At 44.3% G+C, this 19677-nt stretch overlaps 1 protein-coding gene across 1 annotated transcript in view; it reads left to right on the top strand.

Annotated features, from left to right (window-relative positions):
* HSF4 (heat shock transcription factor 4) overlaps positions 1-19677 on the top strand; it is a 385922-nt gene that overhangs the window by 219282 nt on the left and 146963 nt on the right. Inside the window, exon 8 of the mRNA XM_086947661.1 lies at positions 15446-15570. Coding sequence (XP_086803787.1) covers positions 15446-15570 — 125 coding nt within the window. The remainder of the gene's footprint in view (positions 1-15445; positions 15571-19677) is intronic.

Raw genomic sequence — 19677 nt, 5'->3', positions numbered from 1 at the left:
GCACCTTTTCTGCTGGAGCAACAGGAACTTTCAATTTACACTTGTTGAATCGAAAGTCCATTCCTGAGGGTCATAAGAATAGATATGTAGAAATGGGTATTAATCCCTTTTGCTGGTGACCTTTACTCCGATCTTAGGTGCTGTGGTGAATGTTAAGACATTTTTCAGTATGAAAAAAGGCTGTCCACTATAGGGATTTGATGGACCATCTGTAGGATGGAAAGACTGTGAATTAGCATCATTGCCTTATTTCAGATTTAATCATGTCTGACACACCCTGTATGTCGAAGAAAGTCATAGCAGTGCCTGTATATTACATTTACTATGTGCAATGCTAGTGTTATCTGTATCTGAGCATTCTACCACTCCCCTCCCATCAAGAATAAGCCTCGACTGCTTGCTCTTGAGAATCAAAGGTTAAAAACCCCAAGAGTCTTCTCATTTATGGAGCCTCCAATAGAAGATGGCTAATGAGATTCGAGGGTCAAAAGGTTACAATTTAACAAGGGCTGCCCATTTTCCCCACCAGTTCTTAAGACAAGGAGAATTCATCTTGCCAGAATACAACAGTTTTCTCACGATTGTTCTCATGGAAGTGGTAGACGTTTTATTCACCTAACCTGTCAAGTTTGGAACAAAGATGCCTATGCACCTTAAACGTCAGGCTAGCCTGCTTAACTTCGGGAAGAAACTACAATCTTGGCTGTTTTCCCTTCGGTATTACGCTTTTGCCCCAAATTTAGCCATCAGATGTATGTCCGTGTGAAGACGCCTTAGGGCATTCGTATGCTCTAGAAACTTATTTCAAAATTCAGATGGAAATTATGTATAGCTATTCAAAATGCTGAAATGAAGGTACATTTTATGTAAAATTGTAAATTCCTTCCTCATCCATCTCAGAAAAATACATAATTGATAAGTTGCGCCAAGCAAATACTTCTCAATGCGGTCATTGGATAGTAGCTTTCAGCGTTCTACAGAAGATGTATTTTGTATTGATTGCAAAGATTAAGCTTGCTATGTTGCTGAAGAGCAGATGAAAAATTCGCAGCATTTCCTATTGAACAAGCTGCAGGAAATTAGCTACGTGTGGGGTTTAGTTTTACTACATTTTTGCTAGTGCAGATGGAAAAACTACAGATTTGGTCACTTTCTGGAATAATCTACTTTAAAAAATCGAAAATAGTTAAAAAAAAAAAAAAATGTTCCCCACCCATGCCTAAACTATTTCCAAAACATGTTATTCTATGTGAAAGTTAGAAGAAAAAGAATGTTTTAACGTCTAATCAATGTTCTCCCCCTCCACACACCCAAACAAGGTCTCACACTGCAGTAACAGTACAAAAGATCTTCCACTGCAGGTACATGAAGTTTCCTAATCCAACTTCCACACTGTGCCTATAAATACTAGGGAAAATCCTCCCTTCTGCCTAAAAACCCATCCCTTAAATGATCTTCGCAGGTCTTCTATTTATGATTGACTGCTTGGTTCTCCTTGCTGTGCTCCTGAATGCTCTCAGCCTGGCCCCCCTCACAGCACTGCTACTACACCGAACCACACAACACGGGGGGAGCATTCCCATGCACCTCTACACACCAGATTCACTACTCCCACACCAGCGGCACCCTGCACCCAACTCATTCGCACTCACGCAAACTAGCCATCCGATCACACAGACTAAACACCACCAGTACAACATGCCACACTCTTATGCATGCTTCTCAACATCCACTCTCTCACCAAACACACCACAGAGATACAGAACCTACTGCATGACCAAACTCCAGGCCTGATTTTCCTCATTGAAACATCCAATGTCTGCACCGCACATCACTACAGCCATCCCCGCTGGCTACACGGTTACCAGGCAAGACCATCAACACACGCCCAGCGGTGAAGTCACCATCATATTCATCAACTGCACCACCTACACGGACACCAGCTACATGAAACAGCTCACATTCAAGATGCACATCACAGCCAACTTCTCCCATGGCGGAACATTTGTAAACAGACCACGAGGACACCACACCAATTTCGGCCGAGACATCATGGACTTAGTCACTTTCTTTATCAATGCCAGCACCTTCATCAGCAACATCACAGTCAACAAACCAGCAACTATGCCCTTGACAGACACCACCCATGTCAGGTTCAGCATACCCATCTTGCACCACTACCGACTTACCACAAATGGAACCACCTGCTGCAGCTGGAAAAGCATCACAGAACAGAAGTGGGCTTCCGCCCTCTGTGCGCATTGGCACAGGAACTACAGCAACTTGTCAAAAGCCATCAAGATCCCCAACAGCTGATGACAGCATGCGCTGTGTCTCCTCAAGTGCAGCCTAACAGCAAGACGCTAACTGCAGGCCAGTTGCTACACAAGAGAAACTCAAGCTGACGAAAACAACCATTGCAAACAACTAGAGCGCAAACAACTGGAGCACAAATGGAGAACAAGCCATGATACCAGAGATTTCTCTATGGCTCCAGCTTCCTCTAGCTTCATCGCCCCCTCACAATACCGTTGCAAAAAGCTCTTTATTCTTATGTAACTAAATCATCTTCATATTCAGCATCTTCGACGCTCAGCTAGACCAGTCACCATTGCAACACAACTCCCCATCACAGTCGAAGAATGGACCATGAACTCAAGACCATCAAAACCTCTACTATCATGAAGACCATCCACCGTGGGACCCCCATCTGATACTTGCTCTCACCTCACCTTCACCAAAAGACTCGTACTGATCAGTGAAACACTAATACCCATCAACGCCTCCATCGACACAGCCACATTCCCAGAAACCTGGATATATGACAATCATGTCCCGGGTCAAGAATCCATCTGCTGATCCAGCCACTTTTTCCAACTACAGATTCATCTCCCTCTTACCATACCTGGCAAAGGTCTTAGAGAAATGAATCAACCTCACCGACCACCTAAGGTGCCAACAGCATCAGCCTGACACCTTACTCTTCAGAAGCCAACAAACTCATCTGTGGAGTGCCTAAAGGTTCATCATTCAGCCCCACCTTCATAAAAGCATACATGATCCTTCTGACTAACTTCATCGGTTCACACATCAACAGCCTCTCCTACACCAATGACATGTAACTCATAATTTCTCTCTTGGATAAGCCCCTCAACAAACGAAACAAGTTCACTGCCTGCATGACAGAGGTCAATAACTAGGTGGAAGCCAACTATCTCAAGCTCAAAAACAACGAGACAGAAGTAGTAATCTTCAGCAAGAACCTTACACCATGGGATTCCAGCCGATGATCAGCTGAACTTGAACCCACACCCAAAACTGCAATTTAATCGCTGACAGCAAACTAGACATTACTGCACAAATCAACCCCATCACTGCATCCTGCTTCCATACCTTAATTTCGAAGAAAATCTTCAAATGGCTCCCATGGCAATACTGTCACTCATGCCCTAGTTGACAGCAAGCTGGACTAAAGGAACACCATCCGCACAGAGATAACCAAGCAACTCACTAGAAGACTACAAACCATTCAGAGCTCAGCAGCTAGACTCATCCTTAATGTCCCACACAGAATTCACATCACACCACACCTCAGGGAGCTCCACTGGCTTCCGATACTCAAATACATTCATTTCAACCTCCTCGCACAAATATTCAAGGCACTATGCAACTTAGGCCCACCTACCTGAACAATTGCATCTCCTTCTACCAGCCACCCAGATATCTCTGCTCTGTAGGACTCATACTCGCACACATCCCATGCACAGAGAACCAGATCAAGAGGATGGGCGCCCTCGTACATTGCTCCTAAAGTGTGGAACAGTCTCCCACTCCATATCGGAGCCTCCTCCTCTCTTCTTGAACTCCACAAGGAGCCGTAGACCTGTCTTTTCAATTAGCCAATCTACCATAGGCAAAGAAACACAAGTCAAGATCAAGTATATTGAGGCCATGCAGGCATTGGAAGACTGGAGTAGTGAGGCACAAAGCCTGTGAGGCGTTAAGTGCTGAGGCAGTTCCCACGGTGAGCAGAGGAGACCGACATTAGAGATGTGCAGTTTGCTTACTCGTAGGGGGGTGCACCTATTGTTTCTTTATGGCATTGCTCTGCCCCAATAGTGCTCTTGCATGCCCTCACCAGTCTTTGTCTAACCCCGGGGCTGATCACCCTACACCAATTGTGTGCAGTAATTGTCTGCAACTTTGAGCTGGACCTCCTAGCATGCTTGTGCCCCTTTCCTTTAGAATTAGGAAGTGTATACCTCGACTAGGGAAGGTGAGGCAGCGCTTATTCTTCCGGAAGACTTTTGGGTAGACATGGGTGCTTGGACCCTAAATCTTTGGCAGAGTGGCGTGAGGGTGTCAGAGGGGAGTGTAACACTGGCCATCGGGATCTGAGGGTTCTGTGGCATTAGGGCATCAGCAGTTAGACATCGCCCATTCGTGCAGGACTGGCCCATCTAGGTTTGGGAGAGGCTTGCAGGTTTTTTGTGTGCTTCCGCCCATTACAATCTCCTATGGCGTCACTCTTCCCATTATATGCTATTACATTATTGTTATAAGTATCTTCAAGGGTACGACAGCAAGAAAACTTAGATCTGGAAGAATACTTTCTACTAGACTGTGTAAAAACAATGGGCAACCCACTAAAAAAAACATTTGAGACTTTTAAAAGGGAGCTGCTGATTTCCTGCATATTTCTAAAAACTATCTGAAGAAAATTCTATTACTAGCTCAGTGGCACAGATAATGCTGAATGGGAAGCCGAGGATGAGGATACCCATCCTTCTGTCTCTGCAGAGGATCTTCAGGGCTCTAATACCCCCCACCCCACCCCCAAGCCAAAAACATCATCAAGCATCCCATCCTAGTGAAGAAAATATTTGGCCTACAAGGGATTGCGCTCATTGTTCTGCAGTTCACTAGCCTGTGGTGAGAAGGCGGCTCAATCAGTTCCTTAGCCTCACAATCTTCTATTGTGTTGGATTATATCCCTTACCAGATATTTCACCCTTTAAACCAGATTTTTGGGTGGTAAACAGGGGTATAGAATTACTGTCCGAAACTCCCGAGCTGCAGGAAAAGGTCTATGGGCATGTTCTCTAGTATTTCTAGTTTCACATTTTCTGCATTATCAAATATTTTGGTGTCTCCTGACATATCGCTGAATCTGAGTGGACTATATGTGCTTTTCTAAGTCAATGCAAAGCCTTGAGCTCAGCCGGACTTCTATTTTGTCATTACTAGAGAAAACCTCTGATAGCTCAGACCGCATTTTAGATATTCTAATGGTAATATTTAAAACATATCCCCTAAAAACAACTGGCAATGGTAATTTGATCAGCGTAAAAAGTCCTGCACTTAACTTTATTGATGCCAGCGTTCAAATGGGCAGCCCAAGTTTAAAACCTCAGATGTAGGTCAAAAGAGGTGACCGGTCATTAGACTTTTATCATATGGAAGCTCTCTCTAATGAAGATCATTTAGTCCCAGAGGTCATAAACAAAGGGAGGGAACTCACTTGTCATGTCCCTGATTTAGGGAAAAGCAGTTAAGTCTTTTCAATTAAAAAAAAAACGAAAATGGCAAAACTGGCTGCCATTATTCGGGAATCTGGTTCTACACCTTGTAAAAGAAAGGAAAGAAGAAAGGTTAAAAGGAAACTATGAAGGATAAATAAGAGAAGTATAAAGAAGAGTTCACTTCCCTGTGACGGATATGCACTCTGAGGTGCCTGTTGTCCAACCAAGGATAGTGCCTCTGATCCTCGGGACAGATACCCTCCACTCGGCCTTAAATTTGACAGGTCCAGTAATAGTAAATAATGGCCCTGTGTATGAGCCGGTACAGGTGGGTCATGATGCATCTGTGCCCTTACAGGGTAAGGTCTCTTCATTTGACTGTTGGAGCGGAGCTCATCGGGTAAGAGGCTGATCAAAGGGAATTGTAGTTAACCCAGACAAGGAAGTTGTCAGAGATCTTCAATTGGTGGACATGTTCGCGGACCCTGAAAAATAATTTGTTTTAAATAGATCACGTCTTTTATCTTTTTTCAAATCAATTCCTCTGTTGGCTAAAATATCATTTAAAGACATCTCCCTGGTTGTTCTTCCCAAAGTAAGTGCTATTGCCGCTTCCTGGCCCTTTGCATTTCTGCTCTTTTATTCCAGGATAGTAGCAGATGAAGTTTTGAACTCACTGTATGAGTTATGTTGGTCAGGCTTTGATATCTATGACATATTTACTCAACAGCCTGCATTCACGGGGGGGGGGGTTTTCAACGTATGACAAAGTTCAGGATCAGTATATAGGGGTACAATTCATTCTGCACAACCATAATCCCCTGTCGGAGGGGGGGGGGGGGGGTGTGGTCCGATAGTATCTTCATTGCCAATTCACTCATGAAGATCTATTAGAAAAGAATAATCGAGAATGGATTGCGAGAACCATTCATTAAAAAAAAAGTTGAAGTCAAACCCTTAATCTATAGGTCCTGATGACGTTGGGGTTAACGTTCTGTCTTGAAAAATTGCTTCATTCTTTTTTTGTCGGTTATTGGTGAAAAAAAAGCTATGATTTCTGCATTGCAAGAAATCTGGGAATTGGAGGTTGTGGTGCTGAAGATTTAGTGTGAAAGGAGTCATGGGCCGATTTGGTCGCCCGAAGGGGGTTTAGCTATTATGGTGGCTGTAGAATATGAAGTAGTCGCACACATTTTATTCAAGAAATTTACTTACTTTTTGACTCTCAATTTCCGGTCTGCCATTAAAAAATAAGAATAAAATGGTGGGAAATGGTTGTCCCGACATATTACTAATTAATATGCATTTCCTCCTGGAAAAAAGTCAGGAAAAGCAACTAAAGAGCTGGAAATGTTAATGGTAAAGGTTCACCTGTCTTTTCCTAATGTGCCATTCTTACGGATGACCCACCTAACCCCTCGAAATTCCATGTCAGGACTTGCCATGCCAGCAAGTGTATGGGTATTTACAACAAGGGGTGGTGAGGGACAGAGTCTCTGAATTAAACAGAATACTCTCACCCAGTCAAGAGATCAGGGCTAGATCCAACACCGTTTTTTAGCTCACTGCACCATCCCAGTTTCAGAACCTGGCTGTATGCAAATTAGTCTGTTCCTGTCCCAGTGCATGATGGGAACAGGGCAAACCAAACTACAAAAGCCAATTCTTACACTGGGAAGGAAACAAGCTACCGGGGACCGGTTTCTGGCATTTCAGCCTCTTCGGCCCGGCTTGCTTGAATCCTGATGGTGCAATGAGCAAGGGACTCACATCTGAGTATCATCACCACCCCCTTTTGTAAATCGATTTTGGCCACTATAGGTGTGGCAGGGTATACTCAGACATGAGTCCCTTTCTCACTGCTCCATCAGGATTCAAGCAAGCCGGGCCGAAGAGGCTGAAATGCCAGAAACCGGTCCCCGGTAGCTTGTCTCCTTTCTGGTAAAGAATTGGCTTGGTAGTTTAGTCTGCCCTGTTCCCATGATGCACTGGGCCAGGGACAGACTGATTTGCATATAGCCAGATTCTGAGCTGGGATGGGGCAGTGAGATAAATAACGGTGATGGATCAAGCCCTGATCTTTGGACTGGGTAAGAGTGGTCTGCTCAATTCAGACACTCTGTTCATCACCACCCCCTTTTGTAAATCGATTTTGGCCACTATAGGTGTGGCAGGGTATACTCAGACATGAGTCCCTTTCTCACTGCTCCATCAGGATTCAAGCAAGCCGGGCCGAAGAGGCTGAAATGCCAGAAACCGGTCCCCGGTAGCTTGTCTCCTTTCTGGTAAAGAATTGGCTTGGTAGTTTAGTCTGCCCTGTTCCCATGATGCACTGGGCCAGGGACAGACTGATTTGCATATAGCCAGATTCTGAGCTGGGATGGGGCAGTGAGATAAATAACGGTGATGGATCAAGCCCTGATCTTTGGACTGGGTAAGAGTGGTCTGCTCAATTCAGACACTCTGTTCATCACCACCCCCTTTTGTAAATCGATTTTGGCCACTATAGGTGTGGCAGGGTATACTCAGACATGAGTCCCTTTCTCACTGCTCCATCAGGATTCAAGCAAGCCGGGCCGAAGAGGCTGAAATGCCAGAAACCGGTCCCCGGTAGCTTGTCTCCTTTCTGGTAAAGAATTGGCTTGGTAGTTTAGTCTGCCCTGTTCCCATGATGCACTGGGCCAGGGACAGACTGATTTGCATATAGCCAGATTCTGAGCTGGGATGGGGCAGTGAGATAAATAACGGTGATGGATCAAGCCCTGATCTTTGGACTGGGTAAGAGTGGTCTGCTCAATTCAGACACTCTGTTCATCACCACCCCCTTTTGTAAATCGATTTTGGCCACTATAGGTGTGGCAGGGTATACTCAGACATGAGTCCCTTTCTCACTGCTCCATCAGGATTCAAGCAAGCCGGGCCGAAGAGGCTGAAATGCCAGAAACCGGTCCCCGGTAGCTTGTCTCCTTTCTGGTAAAGAATTGGCTTGGTAGTTTAGTCTGCCCTGTTCCCATGATGCACTGGGCCAGGGACAGACTGATTTGCATATAGCCAGATTCTGAGCTGGGATGGGGCAGTGAGATAAATAACGGTGATGGATCAAGCCCTGATCTTTGGACTAGGTAAGAGTGGTCTGCTCAATTCAGACACTCTGTTCATCACCACCCCCTTTTGTAAATCGATTTTGGCCACTATAGGTGTGGCAGGGTATACTCAGACATGAGTCCCTTTCTCACTGCTCCATCAGGATTCAAGCAAGCCGGGCCGAAGAGGCTGAAATGCCAGAAACCGGTCCCCGGTAGCTTGTCTCCTTTCTGGTAAAGAATTGGCTTGGTAGTTTAGTCTGCCCTGTTCCCATGATGCACTGGGCCAGGGACAGACTGATTTGCATATAGCCAGATTCTGAGCTGGGATGGGGCAGTGAGATAAATAACGGTGATGGATCAAGCCCTGATCTTTGGACTGGGTAAGAGTGGTCTGCTCAATTCAGACACTCTGTTCATCACCACCCCCTTTTGTAAATCGATTTTGGCCACTATAGGTGTGGCAGGGTATACTCAGACATGAGTCCCTTTCTCACTGCTCCATCAGGATTCAAGCAAGCCGGGCCGAAGAGGCTGAAATGCCAGAAACCGGTCCCCGGTAGCTTGTCTCCTTTCTGGTAAAGAATTGGCTTGGTAGTTTAGTCTGCCCTGTTCCCATGATGCACTGGGCCAGGGACAGACTGATTTGCATATAGCCAGATTCTGAGCTGGGATGGGGCAGTGAGATAAATAACGGTGATGGATCAAGCCCTGATCTTTGGACTGGGTAAGAGTGGTCTGCTCAATTCAGACACTCTGTTCATCACCACCCCCTTTTGTAAATCGAGCAAGTGTATGGGATCGGCAGACAATTGTTCACACTGTTGACAGGCTAAATATGGCTATTATTAATGGCAGATATGTAGGTGATCAGCCGGCCCAGCTCAGTTTTGAAAATGGGAAGGGGGCTACACTGATTGTATTGTATTGTATATTGGATTTATATAGCGCTTATCACCCAGGGGTCTCTAAGCGCTTGCCTTGGGAACCCGTCCTGGCGTTTCCCTGTGAGATAGCCCCTACAGGGCATCCCCAAGGTGAAAGCCAGGCATCCCGCCACGGTGGGCCATTGTGGAGATTAAGCAAGCTTAATGCCCAGAGTTGCAGAGTGTGAACCCATGATTAGGTCATGCACCGAAGCGAGAATTATCGAGTCCGTGGACATTTGAGCTCAAGACCCTGCAGCGTCGGGAATTGAACCCTGGTCCCAGGTCTGACCTCTGCTTCAGGGTCTGCCTGCTCTAACCAGTGAGCCACACTTCTCCATGCAATAACCTCTTCTGAAAATGTTGGTATAGTGAAGAACTGAATAATAGGTGATCTAGCCGGTAGCGACCACTTGTGCTCTTGCTGTATTGTGGCACTTAAGAGATGATTGGCAGAATAGTCAGCCAATTTTCTGCATGAATGAGCGTAGATAAGTGTGATCAGCAAAATTAAAACGTTCCACTATAAGTGGAATGAAGAGTTGTTGAAATCTCAGACTAATCTATCACCTCAGCACATAGTGCAGGATTGAGAGAACCTAATCGTCTCCATAATAATCCATATTTGTAAAGCGCAAACTATCACCCGTAAGGGTCTCTAGGCGCAGTCGGGAAGATTAAGCAAGCTATTACCCAGAGTCACATGGTGCTGGGCTAATCTGCCACCGGCGATCGAACCGTGATCCCCAGATTCCGGAGTCAGTAGTCCTGGCCGCGGCGCCGGGATTGTGGGCTCAAATAGTGGGCGGATTAGGAAGGATACATTTAGTTCTGGCAAGGCGTGGGCTAATTCTACATTAAATAAGAATATAAGAGAAGCTTACAAAACAGGTGGGGCTAATAGGGAGTGCCAAATTAAACTACATAGAAATAAGACAATGTAGGAAAAAAATGTATGGACGAAAGCAATGGTCTCTCTTCGAATGGGAAGTCTAAAGAAACTGTAGCAGTGCTGATTCTGAAGAAACAGGGGGTCTGGTATGAGTTGTGTAAGATCAAAGAAGAAAATAGAGGAGTAAAGGGCAGCATGTATGCTGGGCTCCCAGAGAAGGGGGTGGTGGGGAGCTATCAGCTATCCACCAAAACCGGTCGACAGATTAATCAAATATACTTGGGAGACTTCAACCTCCACTGGAACGACCAGAAAGACGCTGTGGTGAATAGTCTTAAGACTTTCCTCAACACGCTTGACCTCACCCAAATCTGCAACCGTCCAACACATGTAAAAGGCTCTATCCTTGACCTCATCATCGCCAAAGAAGACTCTACCCAGCTGGAGGCAATCGAACCCTGTGATTGGTCTGACCACCACATCATCACCTTCTTCATCAACGAAAAGGTCAAACTTAACCCGGCTCAACCTGCCAAAACCAAGATCTGGAAGAGGGACATGAAGAATCTTATCCCAAACTCCTTGCCTGCCCACACAGGCAATCTCCTTCTTCCCCCGACGGGCGTCTCTGATGTGCATTCACTGACCGACCACTATCTAAACACTATGTCTACAATAATCAATGAAGCCGCACCCCTGCAAATGAAGAGAGTCGCCACCAAGAACTCGAACCCATGGTATGATGGTAGACTCAATGAGGACAGACGTGCTATGCGCATGGCAGAGCGCACGTGGAGATCTGACCCCTCAGCACTGCACCTTAGAGCGCTTAAGAGTAAGAGAAACGCTTACTTCAGAAAAATCAAACGATCGAAATCAGGCTTCTTTAGCCAACAGCTGGACCAAGCAAAAAACCGACCAAGAAAACTGTTCGAGCTAGTCAAAACCCAAACCAAGACGCAGCCTCCACAACCTAACAGCTCAGCAAAGGATATTCCAAGTTGCGAAGACTTCTCTGCTTTCTTCAAGCAAAAGACCGACAACATAAGAAGTGATCTCATCAACGACGTAAGTCGATACTCCTGCTCCATAGGCATAACTAACACTCAACCTAAAAACAACGCTTCATGGACGTCCTTTGACACCTACACTGAAGAATCAATTCACAAGCTACTCGGCAACCTGAAACCCGCCAATCACCTCACAGACCCCCTACCTGCCAACGCTGTTAAAGCCCTCACCCCCATGCTCCTCCCACTCTGGACTAAAATCATCAACTGTTCCTTGCAACAAGGAGTCATCCCAGACTCCCTCAAAATAGGGCAGGTCACGCCTATACTCAAGAAACCCACAGCTGACCCGACCGACCTAAACAATTACCGACCTATCACCAATATCCCCACTCTGGCCAAATTGCTAGAAAAATGCGTACAACTCCAACTGACAAAACACATTGAGCAGTTTGACCTCCTCAACCCTCACCAATCAGGATTCAGAGCAAAACATAGCACGGAAACGGCTATGACACACATAATTGATGACGCCCTCCAAATCCTTGATCACGAGTCCTGCCTCCTCATCCTCCTTGACCTCTCCTCCGCATTTGATACGGCCAAACACGAGAATCTACTGGAGCTGTTAAACAACAGAATGGGCATATCTGGGGCGGTTCTCAAATGGTTCACTTCCTTTCTGCACAACCGGTCTCAGAAGTTCAAGATCAACAACGCATTGTCCTCGCCTGTGCCCGTAACACTAGGCGTCCCACAAGGCTCCTCCCTATCCCCCACACTGTTCAACCTCGTCATGGAACCACTCACCACCTTGCTTCAAGCATCAAATGTACACTTCCATATGTACGCAGATGACACTCAGCTCTACCTCAAACTTCAATCCCCTGAAGACATCAAACTTTTGAATGCCACACTAAGAAACACTCAAGCATGGCTGGCCGACAATCACCTTAAACTAAATGCTCTGAAAACTGAGTTCCTTCTGATCTCACCTCCTGCGAAAAAGGCCATCACCCAAACCTGGCTCAATCATCTAACCGCACTAAATGTCCACCCCACCATCGTGGACTCGGCGAAATCCCTTGGCATCACACTTGACTCCAATCTCGACATGCAGCAGCATATTAGCAAAGCAACCAAGGGTGCCAACTTCCAAATCAACACGCTGAGAAAACTCAAACCCTTCCTACCACCCAAGGACTTCCGAACTGTTGTACAAGCCCTAGTCATTCCTCGCATAGACTACGGAATTGTGGCTCTCAGCGGGCTCCCCCTAACAACGGCGCCCCTACGAGCCTCCTTGAACGCGTCCGCAAGGCTCATCACTGGTTCAAGAAAACACTCGCACATATCCCCTGACCTAAAAGCCCTGAACTGGCTGCCGTTTGAAGCCAGAGTACAGCTGAAAATTGCCTGTATGACACATTCGGCCGTACACCACAAGGCACCCAACTACCTCACTCACAAACTGACTATATCAGGAGGCTCAAGATCCAACAGAAGCACAAAGAATCTCCTCCTGAAACCTCGCAGATTCCGGAAGGAAAAAACATACAAACGCTCCTTCTCAGGAATGGCACCCAGGATCTGGAATGCACTCCCGCCAGAAACTAGGCTTATCCCCTCCTCTGTACTTTTCAAGAAAGAGGTAAAAGCCATCCTTATGGCTAAGTTCACCTGAACCCTATTGCTACTGGATCAATGACAGTACAGGGCTCCTAGTCTACCGGCTACCCGATTGCTTATTTATATTAGACTCTTATACGACTGCTACTGGACCAAAATCATAGCACGTATGCCTTAATATTTGTTTCCAGATTGTTTACTAGGGCTGTACACTGTGACCTGAGTGCCTTACTAACTTGCAATCCATTCACTACTGCCTATTATTCTGTTCTCAACAGTGTGTTTACTCACCCTCTGGGGTGCTATAATCTTACTCGAATCGTCATTGCACGGCTTCAATATTATTGCTTCTAGATTGTTATTAGTGTGCATACTCTTGTGCGAGTACTACCCTACTTTGCAACTCACTCCCTACCGTATATTACACTGTTTTCAAAAGTTTGTTTTCCTACCTACTGTTTCTGTAAAGCGCTCTGATATCTGCAAAGATCTTGTTCGCGCTATATAAAACTCTAAAAATAAATAAATCAGTTCCCCTCAATAAGCAGCTGGAGAAGTACGTAGGTCAATGGATGGTCAAATCTCTGATATTATGGGTGCTTTGGCTATCCCAGTAGGGTTTGAATTGCAAATTGTCTGTATTATAGCAGAAACAAGTATTAAAACGCTTGACAAAAGAGCTTCCCAGGAAAGATGATGTGTGCAAAAGAGATAACCTGCAACAGTTATTGGAATCGGACTATGGGGGGCATATACAGCCTTATCTGCGCAATATAAATAGGGCCAATGTTAGGAATTGGCCCTGAAGGTCAGCCGGAGGCACGGCCCGGAAGTTGGTTGGACAGGTTGGGGGGGCGGGGGGGTGGTGGTATTTGTCCTGTCAAAACACTCCGTTGTTTTTTCAGAATATATTGTATTTTGCGCAAGCTTTGATAACATTAGAAGTCGGCTATTCAGTTTTTAAAATGTTGCCGATTCATTGTACGAGTGATCTAACAGTAATTTTAACATGTAATAATATGACACTGAGTTCCGCCATGGGGATATTTCTGTCTGTAGTTGCAAACGGCTAGAAGATTTGAGTAGCCTATAGTAATAGGTTTATTTTAATGCAATGAGGAGGTTCGATCTCCCCGTCTATGAACCGTGGTTTCTATTAAACTGATTTAACTTATTAGTGCTACAGTATACTATAAAAACAATGAAGCATTAACTAGATGTGCCTTCTCTGTATTTACTTTCAATATTTATTTTTGGTTTATTCTTACTGATGAGATGTGATGTTCGCAATTTTCTGCTACATTGGCATTTTGAGCAAAAAATATTTGTTCTTTGCACAGCTGTATTTTACACGAAAAAGAAATGTATATTTCACAAATGATAGTATCATACCATAGGTAAATTCCTGTTTGCAGCTATAAAAAAATAATTAGCCTTCATGAGCCTCACATTGGTAACACTGTATTTACCCTCTATGTTCACACTTCACCTACATCTTTTAAAAAGAATCTGAGATTCGCCTCTGCCCTGTTATAATGGAACTCTACACACAAATAATTGTATTTTGGCAATGAGCTTGTCATATTTTAGGTAAATTACAATATTTCGCCCTTATCATTAGAGTAGGGTTATAGAAGTATTTAGGTGCAAACATTTTTGATTAATGTAGGTTTTAAGAATTATGATGTATTTTAATCAAAGAAATGTATAGAAGAGAGATGTTTGTTTTGCCTAATCGGCATGATATTGAATTGTTTTAAGAATTATGATTTATTTTAATCAAAAGAAAGGTATAGAAAAGAGATGCTTGTATTCCCTTATTGTTATGATATCAAACTGTTAAGCTACAAACCTGCTCAGCGCCTTGATGACCTCGCGGGTGATCGTGCTCTTTACAAATACTCATAAATTGATGCCAGCCAAATACAACTATGCTTCAAGACACTATGCAGAATACACAGCATTCATAAATCCAGGGGGTGGGTGGGGGGGAAAATCAGGTTTAAAGGAGCAATTTGCAACATTTATTTGAGGCTTCTGAGCTCCAAATTTAATTTTTTGCTTAATGGTCCGCAAGCTGCCACAAGCCAGGGACATAGTCCCAAGTCGCCTGGGTCATAAAGTTCTGTTGATTTCATTTTTTATCAAATCATAGCAGTAGGTGACAATTAGTAGGTCTAATTTCTGTACTGCCAAGATGCTTCTTGGAATTAGCATGGTGCTTCATAAGAAATATATAAAGAATAATAAATAAATAAAAAGGTGTTTTTGACTGAACAGTAAATGTTTTCAAGCCTCAAAGTTTTTGTTTAATGTTTTTACCGTTCTTTTGGAATCGGTTATCATGTTTAGTTTATTGATTTTCTCTGCTGTTGATTTGCAGCCATCCGCAGAACCAACTTCCTGCTTAAATAGTCCAGCTATAGCTGGAGGACCAATTATATCGGATGTGACCGAGGCCTCTTCAACTAGTGGGGCAGTGATGGGAGCTGCCCAAGAAGGAGAGAGGTAAGAAAGCAACACTTCAATGTTCAGAGGGTTGTTGAAGATCATACAAATTACTGTAGGATCTCCAAGTATTCCCTTTGTTGCACAGCAAACAGTTATAGCAATGAACTTGGTTGCTGAGTGAAGGGTTGCTGGGGATATGATACCAATGTAAAAGGGCAGGAATAAAGCAGATATGGCACTTCAAGCTTACTGAATGAACCCACTGACTCCATGGCAAGACTTTCTAGGTAAGTGATATGGCATAGGTAGCATATTTTAACAGCAGTGGGGCGATACAGTGCATATACCCTGGTGTTACAAGAGTAAACCAGGGACTTTGTGTGCAGCTGGTGCTCCAAATCACTTCATGAAACATAGGAGTACCCCGAAGCTTGCTCTCCCTGGTAATGGTTGGTCTAGGGAAGGCTCCGAATTAAATGGTTACTGTTGAAGATGTAAAATGGACAACTAGTTTTCTCTGGAGGAGTCTGGAGAACTAGGGACTCTCTAATCTATGGAAGACAGCAGATAGAGCAAAAAACGTGGGCAGTTGCTCTGAGCAGGGACACGTACAAAAAAAACCCACCAAAGGAAATACTTGCATTGCAGCAAACTATATCAACTTTGGTAACCTGCAAAAAAATGCCATTCCCTGCAATAAGTACTACACACATTCATTGAGAAGGAGTGCTCTCTTCTAAGCCCAATCTGTGCTCTTGCAGACTGGTGATGGTGGTTTGCTGTAAGAATGTCTGTAGCCAGAGTAAAAGCAAAGATGCACAGTACGGTGAAATGAAGACTGAGCCACAACCACTTTAGGAATTAAAGACATTAAGGCTGGTCATTAGACTGACAAACCGGTAAGTTCAGGTTGCAGCCCATGATGAAAGCACTGTATAAATGTCACGTTGCCCAACCCCCTTGGGCGATGGCAATTATGGAGCAAGGCCAAATAACAATCTGACACTACTGTCAGCTTGCAGTGCCTAAAAAACTATTTGAAACAAGAAAAGCCTTCCTGGTAGGGGCACTCTTCAAAGGTCCCCAGGAAATTAGCAGGTCTGATAAAGAAACCAGCTAAAATCTCTATGGACATGGTCCTCTTCAGCCCAGAGGTGTATGAGGTCCTCTCCTCAAAAAGTTACATCCAACGAGACCAGCCAGTAAACAGTTAATAAAATATCTGCTTATCAATGCTACTTAAAAGGACTGGGAGTGGGAGAGACACAATAAAGGATTCCTCCAGCCAATAAATGCAGGGCTCTTTTAAAGCAACCCAAATTAGTGATGGCGCCCACAAAGCAGCCACCTGTGGTTCCCTCATCCTAGGGCACATAAACCCAATTCTTTTGGTGGCCTGTGCTAGTAAGGCATCCACTGAAGCACCCTTAGCTTATCAAAGATCAGGCGCAGCAAACGCTGGAGTGGTTTACTCCGAGGCCAGAGTAAAAAAACAGTTCCCTTCCCGCTTCATCCCATTCCAATTCAATCTAAAAACAAGTACATATAAACTATGAATCTACTTGGTCATTGGAATGATGGACTAGTTTGGAGTTCCAGCAGACAGTCATGTGTACTTCATATTTCCCTCAGGAGTGGTGGGTTCACTTTATGGCCTAAGTGGTCAATTGCAGTAAGTAAAGGCTACCAGAAGTTTGTGCCCAGGCCAAACCCATGGACTGAGAAGCGGTTGCCTAGCAGTAGCTAGCACAGACATAAGCACAGGGACTTAACTCATCCCGCATTGTAAAAGTACAGCAGCCCTACTATGCATGAGCGGTTAGACCAGAGGTCTTCAAACTTTTTTCTCTGAGCCCCAGTAAACAAAATATTTTAAACTCGGGCACCCTCCCCCCTTAAAATCTCTATGGCAAAGAGTGGAGAAGCTGGGGTGAGTGCAGGGGGCCTGGGCTTATGAGATCATTTCATGGATACTTTTTCAGTAGCTCATAATCCACAATAAATCTGAAAACTACAAAGAGCAAATTAAACAAAAACAGAGCAAATTAAACAAAAACAGAAATGGTCCAACCAATTCTGCTCCCTATATTGGTGTGTTATGTTTATCTTTCACACCTGGCGCCAATGCAACTACATCTGTTGCACTACTGATAAGAGCAGCAGCCCTGAGTAGAAGGACATCACCTGTTTCCCACCAATGCCTGACAATCACTTAAGTCTTGAAGCAGGCTGTTTTTGAGAGTTCTATTCCAGGAAAACTCAGCCCAGTGACATTGGAGCACTCATCTACATGAACACCAGTTACATTACACAGGGTCAGATTTTTTTGTTTTTAGGCAGATTGATATGGCGATTTGCCCATTGGAAGTTTGTTGAACATCAGCAGCCAGTAAAGGCTTGAACTACTGGAGCCCCTTGCAGCTCCACCCAGGTTTTTTTTATTATCGAGAAGCAATAAGAGGGTGTCACCAGTGAACTCGAGCGCTTCTTTTTAATGAACACTCATCAAAAGAATTCTAGGTGCACTTTGATTACGGATATATTTAGATAAAAATGACAGTGTTTTCTGTTACAGGATCGGACTTTGTAGCACTATATATACACACATGCCAATATTCCCCACAGCACCAACTAGGATTCAGTTTTGTGATTTTCTGGCAGGACCACTGAAATTATGCAAGTCGGTGAGATTTCCCACAATTATGGATTTGCCACATAATCTGCTAAATTTAACAAAACAAAAAATTAGGATTTTAGCGTAAACTGATTAAATGGTATTAAAAATGTAGCGACATGTTGCCTCACAGTGGACAGCCTTCCCAAAAGTGGATTAGTCACATTTCAGTTGCTCATTGGTGTGTTTCTGTAGTAAACTGGTATGAATGAAGTGAAATATTTGCCCAGACAGGATTTACATGTGTACAAAGGGAAGAATAATGAAATACTATCAACAAGCATTTGCAATGCAATAGGTCTCGCATTAGGAAAGTTAGAGCTATTGGTCTTGTAAATGACAATTTTTTTATTTATGTGTTGGTTTTGAAAATAGCGAAATTACTATGCCAATACTTTTATCTTTTGCAAATGTGACACATAGCATTTGTAATGCAACATGTTTTGTATTTACGTTACTTAGATGTATTGATATTACAAATAACAATGGCTAAATTTTTTTTAAATAATTAACCCCTCGATGCGGCCGCAATTCCCCTGGTGTGCTGTAAACAGCACGAACAGGGGCGGGCCGTGACGAACCCCAGCAGTCATCAGCACACGAGCACCGTAGTGCATGACGGCTGGGGTTCGTCATGAGCATGGAAGGGGTTAATACTTTGTCATTTGTAGTGGCAATAGCTTAAACTTTTGTAAATAGCTTTTGTGAAGATTATGTTCAGTGTATTTTATTGCGACGAAAATCCAAGAACAGAAGTGAAATATTAACATATTTTTGTGACATTTGTAATAAAGCTTGAAACATTGAGAGAACATATTTGAACCAGTTGTTGAATGGTTGCACAGATTGATCGCCAACACAGTATCAGTGATGCTGTGGCAGCGCAGAGTGATGCTGTGGTGGTGCGATAGAGTGAGGGTGATAGATGGTTGCATGTGTGTGATTGCATGTGTGTGATTGCATTGGTGCGTAGTTGTGTGTTGTTGAGTGTGTGTTCGTGGTTGTATGTATGTGTGTGCAGTTACAGAAGGATGTACGTGGAAGAGAGCAGCAGATCAGCACGGGAGAAAAGAACAGGGAGTTAAAGAAGGAAGCGGGTGGAAGAGAGCAGCAGATCAGCACAGGAGAAGAGAATAGAACAGGGAGTTAGAGAAGGAGGTGAGGTGAAAGCAGCAGATGAGCACAGGAGAAGAGAATAGAACAGGGAGTTAGAGAAGGAGGTGAGGTGAAAGAGCAACAGATCAGCACAGGAGAAGAGAACAGGGGGTTAGAGAAGGAGGTGAGGTGGAAGAGAGAAGCAGATCAGCACAAGAGAAGAGAACAGGGAGTTAGAGGAGTTGGTTGGAAGAGAGGGAGGGCGATAGATAGATGAGGGAGGGCAGTATAGTGAGAGGGGGTAGAGTCAGAGTGGTAGAGTGAGGGCTGTATAGTGAGAGGGGGTAGAGTCAGAGTGGTAGGGTGAGGGTGTGTGAGAGGGTGAGGGCGTGTGA

This window comes from Lissotriton vulgaris, chromosome 12 (assembly GCF_964263255.1).
Source record: "Lissotriton vulgaris chromosome 12, aLisVul1.2, whole genome shotgun sequence".
NCBI lineage: Eukaryota > Metazoa > Chordata > Amphibia > Caudata > Salamandridae > Lissotriton > Lissotriton vulgaris.
This window is presented reverse-complemented; position numbering and strand designations above follow the sequence as displayed.